Raw genomic sequence first — 15372 nt, forward strand, 5'->3', positions numbered from 1 at the left:
CTTATCCCTACATGTTGTTTCCTGGACCAAGGTATGGAAGCAACAGCTGGGTGTACCATGAACATACAATGAGTGAATCGCAGGTGCCTGCAACTTTGACAACAGGGATTTATCTTTTAAAAGGGATTAAAATCACAGGCACTAGTGGAGTAGAGCTGTTGGCTTGCACGAAATGGTGAGGAGTCCTTGAACGAAGGAAGGAGTTGGACTGCACACAGTAGGCTAATGCTCAAGGTCATAAGGAATGTTGAGTTTGCCAGTGTGTCACCTTCACTATACATGTTTCCCTCTGAATGTTCTACATAGATCTAACTTGTAGGACCCTCTCTCGCAGATAACAGCATTTACCCCACCCACTCATTGTAGTTGCAGCTAGTTTCATTCCAATATATACTTATGATTTTACAGAATGATGGAAGCCAACAGTGGCTGTCTTCTGTCACAAAAGTTAGGGTGCTGCTCACCATTGAGCACACTTCTCCTGCATAACCATTCGCCCTTCTACGCTCCCCTCCCTCCAGTGTCAACTTTCCTCTACACTGCCTTCATCCCCACTGCTTCCCAGCACTCTTCCTCCATCTTCCACAGCACCAGCCCCAAAAACCTACTGCTACTCCCTGTTCAACCCAGCATTTAGTTATGGAATCATCAGGCTGACTGTGGCTAGACACTGAGTAACTTAGCCAAAGAATAACCCCAAAGAATGAGTGACCACACCTCTGACTGATCTGATAGTTCTACAACTCCCAGCGGTGTTCCCATGATTTGCTGGATAGGTTGCACTGGACCCATAGGACTGTGATGCACTTGCAAGACTGAAGAGGTACAACTCGTTGACCATGTGTGCCCCGATCAAATGTCTGGCCATGTCGAAAGCCTTTGACGGATATGGAAAATTGCCATTAATTTAGTGTACCAGACTCCCCTGACTGGTGCCTCTGTGGACAATGAGGATTAAAAATTTGAGACATGGTAGTTTGCTTGATGTATACGTCAAGCTGGTACGATGCCAGTACATTATGAAAGAGTGGGTGTGACATTGCAATGTACCATATAACAACATGCTAACCCACCTGTTAAGAGCTGCCTGGCTATGCATAATTGATGGTAGCCCACAAACCCACTAAAACAGCAGCTAATGAACTTGAAAGACCCTACTCGGACAATGAGCAACGTCATTTACAAAATACCACGCAAGGTAACAAACACTACATTGAACAAACAGGCAGAAAACTAGCCACCAGGATACATGAACACCAACTAGCCACAAAATGACATGACACTCTCTCTCTCGTATCCTCACATATGGATGAGGAAGAACACCACTTCGACTGAGACAATACATCCATCCTAGGAAAAGCCAAACAAAATTACGCATGAGAATTCCTCGAAGCATGGCATTCCAACCGGAACTCTATCAACAAACACATCAAGTTAGAACCATCTACAATCCCGAGAAAAGGAGCCGGAAGTGACATCACCACAGGAAATGACATCACCAACCCAAAGAAACCCAAACATATAAATAGAAAGCAGGAATTTTCAGCATTGCTTCGCGTGAGGTCCACTGAAGATGTTACCTAGTAAGGTAACGAAAGGTCTGGAAATGAACCTTTCAGCTCAGTGAGCAAACCTACATCCAAAACCTCAACCTGAGCTACAAATCTTCTCAAAACTTGCTAATACACAAGTAATAAATAGCAAGGGAATACAATAAATGCTATGAATATTTAAATACTGGCTGAGTGGGCAAGTGCAAAAGATACAGCTTGATCCAAAACATGGCCCTGTGTACAAAGTGCCCTTCCAGCAGCACAATGATAGTTGCTAGTTTGCTCCAAAGCAAGTGCATTGGAGATGATCCACGATGACTTGGGGAAGTTGGCATCACAGATGTGAGATGTGCTCAGGAGTGTCTGAGAAATTAGTGCGAGATACCTCAAATGGCAGTTACAGGAGCAAATGGTGAGCTGGAGACGCTAGAAACACACTCAGACTTTCACATCTGGAATTCTCAGTATCCTATTTGATAGGAAGCTTAAAATTAATGAGATGGGATTGGAAGTTGAGGAGGGTGATAAGAAAAAAAAAATCCCCATTGATAGGTTTCTCACCACTCCCCAAACAGAATCTTATCTTGACGACAGAGTCTGATAGAAAATGCAACTAGAGTCATACAGTTATGCAGCGACAGAAACAGACCCTTCAGTCCAACCCGTCCATGCCGATCAGCATCCTAAATTAATCCAGTCTTATTTGCCAACATTTGGTCTCGATCCCTCTAAATTCTTCCTATTCATGTGCCCATCAAGATGCCTTTTTAATGTTAATGGCACCTGGTTCCACCCCTTCCTTTGACAGTTTATTCTATACATACACCACACTCTACTTGAAAAAGGTGTCCCTTAGGTCCCTTTTAAATCTTTCCCCTCTCAACTTAAAACTATGCGCTCTAGCTTTGGATTCCCATACCCTGAAAAAAAAAGAGACCTTGGCTGTTCACCCTCTACATGCCCATTATGATTTTATAAATCTCTATAAAATTCAGCCCTCAGCCTCCAATGCTTCAGTGAAAACAGTCCCAGCCTATTCAGTCTCTCCCTACAGCTCAAACCTCCAACCCTAGCATCATCCTTGTAAACATTTCCTGAACCCATTCAAGTTTAACATAATCTTTCCTAGAGGAGGGAGGCCAGAATTGAATGCTGTATTTCAAAAGTGTCCTAACCCATGTCCTGTACACCTGCAACGTCACATCCCAACTCCTATATTCAATGCACTGACCAAAGGCAAGCATACCAAACACCTTTCTTCACTATCATTTCTACATGAGACTCTACTTTCAAGGAACTGCAAATCTATACTTCAAAGTCTCTTTGTTCAGCAAGACTCTCCAGGAGTAAATGTATAAGTCCTGCCCGGATTTGCCTTTCCAAAATGCAGCACCACATATTTATCTAAATTAAACTCCATCTGCCATTCCTGGACCCATTGGCTCTCCAATCAAGGTCCCATTGTACTGACGTAACATTCTTCATTCTTCACTACACCATCAATTTTGGTGTCATCTGAAAACTTACTAACTATTCCTCCGATATTCATATCCAAATCACTTATAGAAATGATAAAACGTAGCGGACCCAGCACAGATCCTTGTGACACACTGCTAGCCATAGGTCTCCAGTCTGGAAAAACAACCTTCCACCACCACCCACAGTCTTGTACCTTCAAGCTAATTTTGTATACAAATGGCTAGCTCCCCCTAGATTCCATGTGATCTAATCTTACTAAACCTTGTCAAATACCTTGAAGCTCATACAGAACGTATACTGCTCTGCCTTCAATCTTCTTTGTCACTTCTTCAAAAAACTCAGTCAAGTTTGTGCATGGGAAATCACTAAGCCATGTTGACTATCCCTAATCAGACCTTTCCAAATATATATAAATCCTGTCTCACAGAATCACCTTCAACTTACCCAGCACTTATGTCAGGCTCACCAATCTGTAGTTTTATGGGTCTTCCTTACCACCTTTCTTTAATAATACACCACATTAGCCACCATTCAGACTTCCGGCACCTCACCAGTGGCTATAGATGACATCAATATCTCAGCATTGGGCCCAGCAATCACTTCCTTAGCTTCCCGCAAACTTCTAGGGCACACCTGATCAGGTACTGAGGATTTATTCACCTTTATGCATTTTAAGACATCCAGCACCACTTCCTCTGTAATATCGACATGCTTCATGATGTCACTATTTATTTATTCAAGTTTTCTAGCTTCCACTGTAAATACTGACACAACATACTCATTTAGTATCTCACCCATTTCCTACAGTTCTACACAGACAGCCTTATTGATTTTTAAGGGGCCCTATTTTCCCCCTAGTTATGCCTTTTTTCTGAATGTACTTGCAGAATCTCTTAGGATCCTCCTTAACCCTATTTGCCAAAGCTCTCATGTCAACTGCTCACAGCATACAAAAAGGCCTTGCTGAACTTCTCATGCAATTCTCCCAGATTTTTCACCATTCCCATGTTGATGTGGAAAAGGCAGGAAAGCAGAGATAAAGTTTAGCAGATCAACCATGATCTCATTGAATGGCATAGCAGAATCAATGGGCTGATGGCCTACTTCTGCTCTGACATCTTATAGTCTTATGCTTCAAAGCATTAAGATTTTGCCCAAAGTGGTTAATTTTCAGGGATTTAAAAAAAAAATTAACCAACCTTTTAACTTCTCTTTTCGGAACAGGAATCAGACCTCAAACATTCATCTGTTAAAACACATCCATCATTAATAAATAGATAAATAAATAAAAGGCCTTGCAGTTGTTCACACTTGGTCGGATCTCACAGCAGCCATTGCTGTCTTGGAGCTTGGAATCCCAAATCTCAACAGGGTGTTGCAGTTCGCGGCAACCGTTTTTAACTGCTTTGGTTCTATGCTTTGGAATTCCTCTCCTAAATCTCCCCGCCTCTCAGGATACTCCTGATACTTACACAGCTTTAACCAACTTTTAGTCATCTCTCCTTTTACGTCATTCTATGGTTCAGTGTCATTTCTTTTAATATTGTTTTTAAGTGCCTTTGGAAGTTTAGCTATATTAAATGCACTATAATCAATTAAGTTTGTTGTAACTGAAATTAATAGAGTTCTATTTAAAGCTATAATATCAACATAATTTGCAAAGAGAGATGTCAAACCACCAATAAAAGGAATTATGATATATCAGGTTAATCCTGACCTTTAATGCATCGTACACAACTACATTACCTTACCCAAACTATTCCACTGTGTTTTCAACTCTCAAAGTTAGGGAATACAATACATACTTGTAACAAGCCAGCTCAGTACAACAAATGCTTCATCTTTGTTTTCATCAGTGCATAGTGTAGCTCTTAAGTATACTTCTGAAAGGCCTACCATAGTGTATCTCACATTACAGACAGTGACCAGTATGGAATGCTTTCCAAGCAGACAGTGGCAAAAGGAAAGTGTAACCAAATCGACAACTATGGCACAATTAAATAAACAAAGAAGCAAAGAGTAGTTATGCCTTGCAGCAACCATCTGGTCAGACCCAAGAAATATCCAAAATGATTAAGGTACTTGCAATTAGATTACTTATGTCAAATCACAATTTAAGTACATTACACAATACAAGAAAAGCTCCATGCAAAGCAGGAGCCCAGCATAGTGAATGTAATCTGATGACCTTTAAATTGAAAAGAAACAATTGACATCTGTCTGTTACTAGCTGTTAAGAAAATGTTTCAGTCCAGTTTACAACAAAAAATGATAGAATTTCCTCTATATTTGAATAGTGTATCAGAATACAACACCATCAATGAAGAAATCCTTAAAAAAAAGACTTTGTAAAAAATTTCCCCTCAAGGTAAAATAGCACTAATTTAAGATATTAACGCACTTTGAATTGTCCAAGTATTTTCAATTCTCCTTCCCTTGGTTCTTTATTTTCACATTACAGTACAACTAACAAGGTTTTCTGTCTGAAGTCTGCAGAAACACACTACTTATGAACTAAATTTCATTACACAATTCTCACAGGTGATCCAGGTTGCTAGATGTTTTCCTTCACCATGCAGGCATAGTGTGAATGCACCACCTTGAAATTTCTTTACTGTGATTATCAATGCTGCTCATAGCTCGCCAATTATAGTAAGGCAGTGCTGTTAACAGATATATTTGGTTTCTTGGTATCAACACACCAGAGCAAATTCAGTATGTTCTGCGTACTTTTGGTGAACTACAAGATTGTTTTTAACCAAGTTCCCTCATCACTATCAACAAATCTGTAGCAATAAGAAATACAAATATACAAAAAATAGTTTACATGGGTAAAATATTATAACATTACTACTACTTTTTTTTGGCTGTTAACATCGTTATATTATGAGCATTCTGGCCTTACAAAATATGGTTTCAATGAATTCCTAGAGACAACTGAATATTTGCTAGTGAAATGACTAAGTTATTAGTGTCCACAATGTTAGGAATCAAAACATTAGAAATCACATATGAAGTACTGGTCAAGGACATAACCAAAAATTAGAACAACACAAACATGATCTTGGAAACAAGCACTTATATCACCAGAGTGAAAGCTATCCAACTTTTTGTCTTTTTGTTTATTCCCACAGGCATTTAAAATTTCAGATCCACTACAGCTGCACTTTGGTAGCCACATTCAGATGACTCAGTCATGGAATACAAAGACTGCAGATTTAAGTCTCCCTATTACTTAAAAAGGTAGTTTTGGTTGACTTCCACTTAGTTTTGATGGTGTCAATCAGATGTTCCACTTATTCAACTAGTTACCTCAAGGCACTACTGAAAGAGGGCCAACAAGTCCCTCTAGTATCTTGCCATTATTTCTCCCTCAACTACAAAAAGATCACCCATCCGGTTAATGTTAGTGAGGCTTTGTTATAAGAAAGGGTGGTTTTCGTGGAGTAATGGTCATGCCCCCACTTCTGAGCCGGCAACCCTGGGTTCAAGACCTTCCTCAACCAGAGTCGTATAATAACTTCTCCGAATAGATTGATTACAAATATCTATGAGGAAATGGCAGCAGTTTGCCTATGACAGTCCAGCATTTCAAAGTGATTGAGAATTTATGAAACTGATGCTTCACAGCAATGCAGCAAAGTCCCATATACGGCCAGAATTTTCTGTCCTAACCTCAATGAAGTGATCCTTTTTCACATGAACAGCAAGTGTCTGCAAGTTTCTGGGAAAGATCACAATGTGATCAACTGAATATGTGCTGATCAGCAAGACCAGCTAGTGAAATAACTAAGTTATTTGTGTGACTGTTCATATGTGCACTTTCTACCCAGTCAAAACTCTTTTATTGGAATCTAGCCACAATAATTTAACACGGTACTGACTGGAAACTGACCTCACTTTTGCCCAGAATAAATTGGCCTTCAGCATAACCTGAGAAAAAGCCAATTCAAGAATACCATGCGCAAGTCCAAGAATACCATGCAACAAAGACAAAAGCAATAAAATTCATGTTTGTAACGTAGCTGCAATAATTTTTTTTTCTCACTTCAAGTGGCAAAACAACCAGATTTGTTCTTCTTTTGGTGGAAAGGCTTCTTTGTTTTAAACAAAAATATCCATCCATTTCTGACAGTCAAGCTCATTTATGAGTCAATAATCAGCATAAGAACAAGAAACTAGTCTTGCAAAAGCATCATCCAAAGTTTCTCTAGAATAAAAATGACAAAATGTAAAAAATTGTTAAATGGTCATTTTGAAACATTTAGGAGATCATAGGATTGGCAAGTTCAACCTAATGGGTGGATAAAATTTGTGCTCATTTGGATGCCAAGACAAGCGTAAATTGCCCTCAAGTTCTGGATGAAAACATAGGATGTCTTAACCAGAGGTGGGGATGGAAGAAGAGTAGTTCATATTCAATGAGGGAATGAGAATTTGGGGGTGAATTTCTGCAGCGTAGTTGGATTTGGTAGTTGGATTTTGTTCTGTAGGAGTAAGCATTAAAGAGTACTATGTTAACCTGGCACAATTGCTATTGCTTCTTAAACAATACATGCTTAAGGACACCAGGCCTACAATTAGATTTAGAACATATTTTTCCCCAATCTGACATTTCCAATTGATGTTATGCACTGCATCAGACCAGTACAAGTGTTTTGTGGGGATTTTGATTCTCTTGGATTAGTAGAATGCCAATAACTGACGACCGTCTAATACTTCTGGTCCATGCTTTGCATAAATGTCAGTGTGCTTTGATGGATACTGGGATGATACATATTCCTTTGTTTTAAAAAAAAACATGTAAGAATTTCTGATCAAACTGGGTTTGGACCTGCCAGTTGAGGGTCCCGGTATAATTGGTCACAGAATAAAATTCAATACAAAATGGATATTAATAATTATACACTTTACTCATGTTCCTCAAATGGCAAAAGTCTTTGATATCAAAAATCACATGCTGATCCCCGACATCAGTGATTTAAAAATAACTGATGCCTCTGCAGTGAGAAAGAGGCATATGTCGTGCATAAACACTGGTATGGATCATCTGAGCCAAATGGTCTTTCTCAGCATTGTGATTCTGTGATACGGCCCACAGCACAGCTCTTGGTACTTTTAAAATACATTAGAACTTCAAGTATCCAAATTTCGGATTATCTGAACAAGATCTCAAGGTCTCGGCATTAGGCAACTCAGCAGTTATCAGTTAAACGGCATTATGGTGTGCATTGCTGGATAACCAAGAAATTTTTGATAATCGGCACTCAAATTACCATTTGTTTCCAGTTATCCGAACAAAATACTTCGCGCCTGCCTCATTCGGATAATCGAGGTTCTACCGTATTCCTGAATAATGCACATTATAATTGCATCTCTCATAGTTAATTTCTCCATGCTAGATAAACTAACATACACAGGATTCTAAATGTAACTTTACCTAGTAAACTGCAATTGCCGAATATATACACATGCTGTAAACAGCCCTAAGAAATGTAACTGACATTTTCTGACCCATTGATTCTAAAACTTGGAATGCGAGATGCATCCTCACCTAAAAACAATGACAAAAGTCAGTCCATCATAAAAAGGCTATCCTGACTTGACTTCAGTTTTACTTTGCCCCAAGGTGTATAAAGCCCCCAGTGTGGGCTCTCCGTTCTCTGCAGCCTGGAGTGGCAATTATTAGTAACAAACTATAATCAAGCATGTGCTGTAACCAACAATAAAAAGAATACAATATACAATCATTGAAAAAAATTCACACTTGCTGTTAGAAATTAGAGTAACAGAAAGCAGCGAGCAACATTGCCAGCAATAAAGGTTATCTTTGAAAAATGTTAGAGGGTGGATCTCTCTAAAGTCACAAGTTGCACAATGGATTGAAAAGAAAAAAAAAAACTGACATCAAAAAAGAAACTGGGAATGGAGTATAGTATGGCAGGGAATAATAAAATAAATGGCAAATATATACTCTCAGCAAACAGTTAAGCACAACTGCACAGAAAAGGAAATAACGCCATGACAGAAAATATTAAATCGATTATACTTTGTGTTCACAGAGACATCCAGAAAAGTGATTGTATTTCCAGCATTACTGAGAAAGGAGTAGAGTCTGAAACTCAACCTTAGTTAGTAAAGGGAAACAAGGCATCAGGCCAAGTTGAACTTCCTACAAGTGATCCATGAAACTGGTCATGAGCACAGCACTATTATTGGGAAATTGTTAGAAATGGGAGCAGTTCCTTAATGATTGGAAAGTAGATAAAAGATAAAATGAATAGTTTTTTTTGAAAAGTACAAGGGCAATCCAGGAAAGCAAAGATCGAGGGAGCCTGACATTTGTTGTGGGCTTGCTCTGGAACAGATACTTAAGGAGGCACTAATCAAATATCTAAATAAGCACAGTAAGGAAATCAAGAGTCAGTATGGAATTCCAGGAAATAAGACATGACAATTTATGTCATGTTTGATTCAAAGCATAACTGTTTCTCTTTTCACTCATGTTGCCTGGGAATTATGAGAGTGTGATCATGCTTAACAAACTTGCAAGTCCTTAGGACTTGCTGATAATAGAAATTCCATGGCTGTGACACAGTCCTCCAGTTGAACCACTTCAACTCTGAGTACTAGTAGCTTCTATTACTGTCAGACCTTCACTCCGATTAGGGCTGACATGTAAATGACAGTCCAAGTCAATACAACTTCCATTACATTCTGTTAATCTTTTGATGTTATTTGTAATTTTCTTCAGGCTTATTTTTTAAATAAATAGATTCTGTTCAAGCTCACAGGTGCTCTGTGAAAAGGACAAGAAATTATGGGTTCAACTTCATTAGTTTCACCAATCATGGTTAATAAAAGGCACCATTAACGTGGGAGACAAACAGGAAGTGCACATATATTTATTAGGCCATCATGGAATATTGCCATCCAGCACTCACACAGCAATGCCATGGAAACAGAGTGGAATGCTGACCCCAGCAGTAGGTTACTGTGCAAGAACAAAATCTGAGAAATCCTGAATAGGACAAATTGTAGCAAATCTGCACAAGACCACATCAAAATGTTCACAATTAACAACTTAACTACATATTACTACATAATGCCAATTACTATTGCAATTATACATTGCTTGTAATTTAGAAGTCTACACTGCAACAACCCCCCCCCCCCCCCCGCCCCCTACAAATAACACGACTAAAACATGGTGGTGTAATGTAGGATCACATCCAGCAAACAATAGCTACTTACTGGATTAGTTCAACATCAAGTCACAGTATGTTCAAAGATATGTAAAATAGTGCTCAGATACTTCATGTCCAAAGTGGCTCGGTATGAACAGGGAACATTTCTCCAATAATGCATACTGACAATATATCTCAATTAAAATAATAACATTCAAATGTCTTTTTAAAAAACATTAAGCTGCTCTCAGCCTTGTTCTCTGAAATACAGACACACTGTTCTTACTTCAAAATTCTCTCTTTTTTTTCCCCCCTTACATCCTATTCCAATCAAATTGCTGGTATGTGTCCAAAGTCTAATGGCCTATGAAATGGTCACTAGTAAGTTGTCAGGAGACTCAGAGCAACTTGCCGGTCTTTGGAAATGTGCCTAGTCTCATTAATTGCTTGTATTCAATGCTTTTAAACCAACAATAATTTCCTAGGCCTAAGATGTTTCATAGCGACGCAAGTGAAAAGAAGGGGAGATTGAACTAAAGGTTAGGTAGGAGGGGTAGACAAAAATTCAGTCAAATAAGTGCATGGAAATTAAACATACACAAGAAACTTACGGCTACTGGAGACCAATCAATAGCTCCAAGACATCACTCCAAAGATATTTTTAAGGTAGACTTTTTCGAATCAAGAAACGTCGAACAATTACCACTGCAACACTAGACCTCCTAAAATATCACTAACTCTGGAATCCAGGCCTTCTATTCGTGAGGTAGGACTCTAAACTGCAGCGTAAGCCTCCCTGACCTTGCCTTGATCATAAGGTTAGAGGCGGTATTTTCTGATGACTGCAGAATGTTCAATTCCTCAAATGAGGCAGAGTAGAGAATGCGGTGCTAGAGAAGCACAGCAGGTTAGACAGCATCCGAGGAGAGCAGGAGAAACGATGTCTCGGGCATATGCCCTTCAACAGGAATCAGGGCTCTGATCTCCAGTATCTGCAGTCCTCACTTCCTCCTAAATGAAGCAGTCAAGCTGCTAAATAATTAGCATTTTCTCTTCTCTCCTGTAGTACAAATTGTTACAATAGTTTGAAATTTAGCACTCGAATTTATCTTGATGAATACAAAGTGAAAAGCTTCAGCAACATATCCATCTTTTCAGCAGTATTCAAAATCTGTACTGTCAAGTGTCTAATAATTCAATTTCTGCAAATGATGTCACTAAAGGGCAAAAATCTAGAAGCAGTTAGGACCAAGGATAGATCCCCAAAGAATTTTGGAGGAGACAATGTGCACTGAGGAAAAAAAAACTACTGGCAGAAACATTCTGTTCACGTAAAATTGGAACCAATCTGTCATTGCTTAGCCTCTTTCTGCTATGGGAGGGATGAAATCTGATTGCAAGGATTTCAACAGAAGGTCGAGGGAGAAATAAGCATTGATCAGGTCACAACACGATCAAGCCTTGTGCTGAGATGGGTGAAGGAAGGAAGGAAGGTGGAAACACGGCAGTAGCGTGAAAGAACAGAAGAGTAAGAAGTTGAGGTAGATGATGGAGGTCTTGAAAGAAAAAGAGTATCAATTACTTTGTTGGGACATCAGCAATCTAGAGAGAACACAGCCAAAGGAGCATAAGATGGGCCTCTAGAATGGCATCATTTTGCTAGAGTGTAGATGGGTGGAAGATGAGCATTCAAAACTAGGGAGATGGGAATTAGTTTGATGGGTAAGAGGATGGTAGAGGTAGGAGCAGCTTTTAAAAGATGGTCTCACTGTACTTTGGTGACAAAGAAAATCAGGTGTTTCACAGACTTTGAAGCTCTTCAATATCTTTCATTTCCATTGCATTAATGATGTATATAATATCCCCACATACATTCTTTACTAAATACTGATATTTGTTAAGTGTATCTATTTAATGTCGTTAGATATTTTACTTCAGCATCCAATGGGTTGCTGGGCAAATCATTTGAATCACAGCTCTCAGCATAATATAATGTCATTAAATATTTTGAGTAAATTTAGCACCAACTCGCTTCCATTAGGGAGCTGGCAGGTCATGCAGGATCTTCCCACAAATACATTGTCTTATATTATGTCTTGTATGAGGGTAGAAATCCTGATTTAAGACACTTGCCAAAGGAGAGCTGCATCATAGAGTACAATGAAAAGAAAACACAGATGAGGGTAAAATCGTTCAACAAGACATCGAGGACAGGAATTCTCAGTAGTGTACTATCCCACAGAATTCTGTATTTTTTAATCTCATCACCAATTCTAACAACAGCATGAACATCAACAACTTGTAGAGTTTTTTTTAAACACACTAAAAGATCCAATAAATGCACAAAACAATTCTAGTGAGGAATAGTGGGTTACAGAAGATGAATGAATGTGATCAAAAATGTACATTTTGAATGGATGTTTTATACTTGTGCTGATTTTATTCCTTAATAAAAGTATATTCAATAATTCTAAAAAAAACTTTCATTTATGTTTTTCAAGACCATCAGATATTTCAAAGTCCTTTACAGCAAACTAATTACAGTCAGCCAATTTACATACAGCAAGCTTCCACAAACATCACTGTGATAATGATCACAATGTGATGTTGGAGATGCTTAAATATCATCCAGAATGCTATGAAAAACTCAAATAAAAACAAAATACTGCAGCTGCTGGAGATCTGAAATAATAACAGGAAATGCTGGAGAACTCCACAGGTTAGCATCTGTGGAGAGCGAAACAGAGTTAATGTTGAGGCCCTTGACTATTTTGAGTTAGGAATCAATATTAATTCTGTTTCTCTCTCCACAGATGCTCTCAGATGTGCTTAATTTCTCCAAAACTTTTTGTTTTATACCAGGGATAACTCCCCAGCTCTTCTTCAAAATAGTTTCAAGAGATTGTTACATTTGATTCAGTAGGAAGATGAGAAATGGACTTAACATTCCAGCTGAAAGACAGCTCCTCCAATAGCAGAGCACTCAGTCGGTACTCCATGGGAGTGTTAGATCTGATTTTTTGGCTCAAACTCTACTTTGGGATTTGATCCCAAAAATTTGTGACTGGAGGTAAAAACGTTTGAGCCAATCTGACACCATCAAGCCACAAGGAAAGTTATTGGATGTAAACTAGTGCTAGTTAGCACCAAATATTAGCAAGTATAGGTTTCCTCTTTGAAACATGCCTTTTTACAAAAAAACTTTCTTTTAAAAAAAAATGAAAATCACAAGTTTTTCTATTCATTCAGGAACCTAAATAGCATTTAATACTATCTACAAAGAAGAACAAATAAAAATCATTTTAAAAGTGCCATAGGACAAGACTTGTATAAATATTATTACTGTACAATTATAAGTGAGACACTGAAATTGTTGGACCAGGTTACCGACCAACATTAATCACAACAGAATATCTATGGATCAAGTGCTCGAGAAACAAAGAAAAACCACATTGATGATAGCTTATTGATTGCTAAAATAAGATTAACACATACATGCAAGTACTATAACATAGTAAATTGTACTTCATTTGGCAATATGAAAATCTATAATCAACTCCTCTTAAATTCTTACCTGTATAGCCTGCTGTCCAACCCCATGAAGACACCATAGCCAGCAGCCATTTGAACATTATTCCTTCAATGTGCCAGAACAGCTTACTATCAATCAATTTCAATGGCTGAAGAACTATGAGATACAAAACATAAGATGGAATCGCAACCAGGTTGTTGACAACCATAAAAAGAAATCGGATTGTGCCTTTCACGAAAACCCAGCTACCATGCTGTATTTCCTTTCTGTTCATTGCCATGCCTCGACTGAGCCCTGCAGAAACAATGATAGATTATTGCACAAAATGAAAAAAAAAAAGAGGGAAAAATAAACACTAAGATTAACACATACATGCAAGTACTATAACATAGTAAATTGTACTTCATTTGGCAAACATGTTGCGATTAATGTTTGTTCTACGTAATGACATAAAAGTGATATAGTTATTTCTTGTCATCACTTAATTGGTACTGAAGAAGTCCTAAATGTGTTATAACCTTGCAGATCATTGTTCAAAAATACTGGTGACAGGGAGCTAAAGGAACACAAAGAAAAGTATTGGTATCTGAATCTTATGATAGTATTCAGCATTGAAAGGTCATACTATGAAGTAGAACTCAGCAACTGCACAGCTTGCAATGAAGCTTGAGAAATGTCTAGGGAGCAAATCAGCTATTGCCCAAAGGGCAGTAGCTGTCAAGGTCATTGTGTATAAGTAAACCAAGTGCAAAATGTAACTAATGAAATGAACTGTACAAAACTGAATCAGTCACAAGTTGGACACGTTTATCATGAAAACCTATATAAAAAGTGTGGTAGTGGACAAAATTCAGCTATACTAAATCTGCAGTTGTTATGTTCCATTTCTGGAGGAGGATTTGCAGCTGAATACTCTGAATTGTAGACCTGCTGCCAGGAATAAGCTTTCCAACTTCAACGAAACAATTATTTTGAGCACAAGTGCAAGCATTTGCTTTTTTCAAAACACTTTTTAAAATTACAAAATCCTTAAAATTACATTATCTGAACACTTTTTAAACTGACACTGCACTAGATTATACCTCCCTCAGTGGAGAACCTAAACACATCTGGAGTCTCTTACTTGAGCCACTGCATACTCACGCCAGGTTGAGATCTGATTGGAGACATCTTGAGCAAGACAGCAGAATTATTAAGAGTGTAACTGTGCTACTAATCTACATTATTTACAATTAACTTTAAAAAGCTGTAGGACAAAGTGAGGACTGCAGATGCTGGAGATCAGAGCTGAAAATGTGTTGCTGGAAAAGCGCAGGTCAGGCAGCATCCAAGGAACAGGAGAATCGACGTTTTGGGCATAAGCCCTTCTTCAGGATTGAGGAAAGTGTGTCCAGCAGGCTAAGATAAAAGATAGGGAGGAGGGACTTGAGGGAGGGGCGTTGGAAATGCAATAGGTGGAAGGAGGTCGAGGTGAGGGTGATTGGCTGGAATTGGTTGGGGGCGGAGAGGTCAGGAAGAATATTGCAGGTTAGGAAGGCGGTGCTGAGTTCGAGGGATTTGACTGAGACAAGGTGGGGGAGGGGTAATTAGTAAACTGGAGAAATCTGAGTTCATCCCTTGT

General features: G+C 38.6%; 1 protein-coding gene across 10 annotated transcripts in view; it reads right to left on the bottom strand.

Moving 5' to 3' along the window:
• The window catches only part of lpgat1 (lysophosphatidylglycerol acyltransferase 1), a 130820-nt gene that overhangs the window by 112253 nt on the left and 3195 nt on the right, over positions 1–15372 (bottom strand). For all 10 annotated transcript variants that reach the window (XM_043695883.1, XM_043695885.1, XM_043695886.1 and 7 more), the window contains exon 3: positions 13794–14045. In XM_043695883.1, the coding sequence (XP_043551818.1) occupies positions 13794–14031 (238 nt within the window). In that variant the 5' untranslated portion in view covers positions 14032–14045. The remainder of the gene's footprint in view (positions 1–13793; positions 14046–15372) is intronic.

Source organism: Chiloscyllium plagiosum, chromosome 9 (genome assembly GCF_004010195.1).
Source record: "Chiloscyllium plagiosum isolate BGI_BamShark_2017 chromosome 9, ASM401019v2, whole genome shotgun sequence".
Classification (NCBI taxonomy): Eukaryota; Metazoa; Chordata; class Chondrichthyes; order Orectolobiformes; family Hemiscylliidae; genus Chiloscyllium; species Chiloscyllium plagiosum.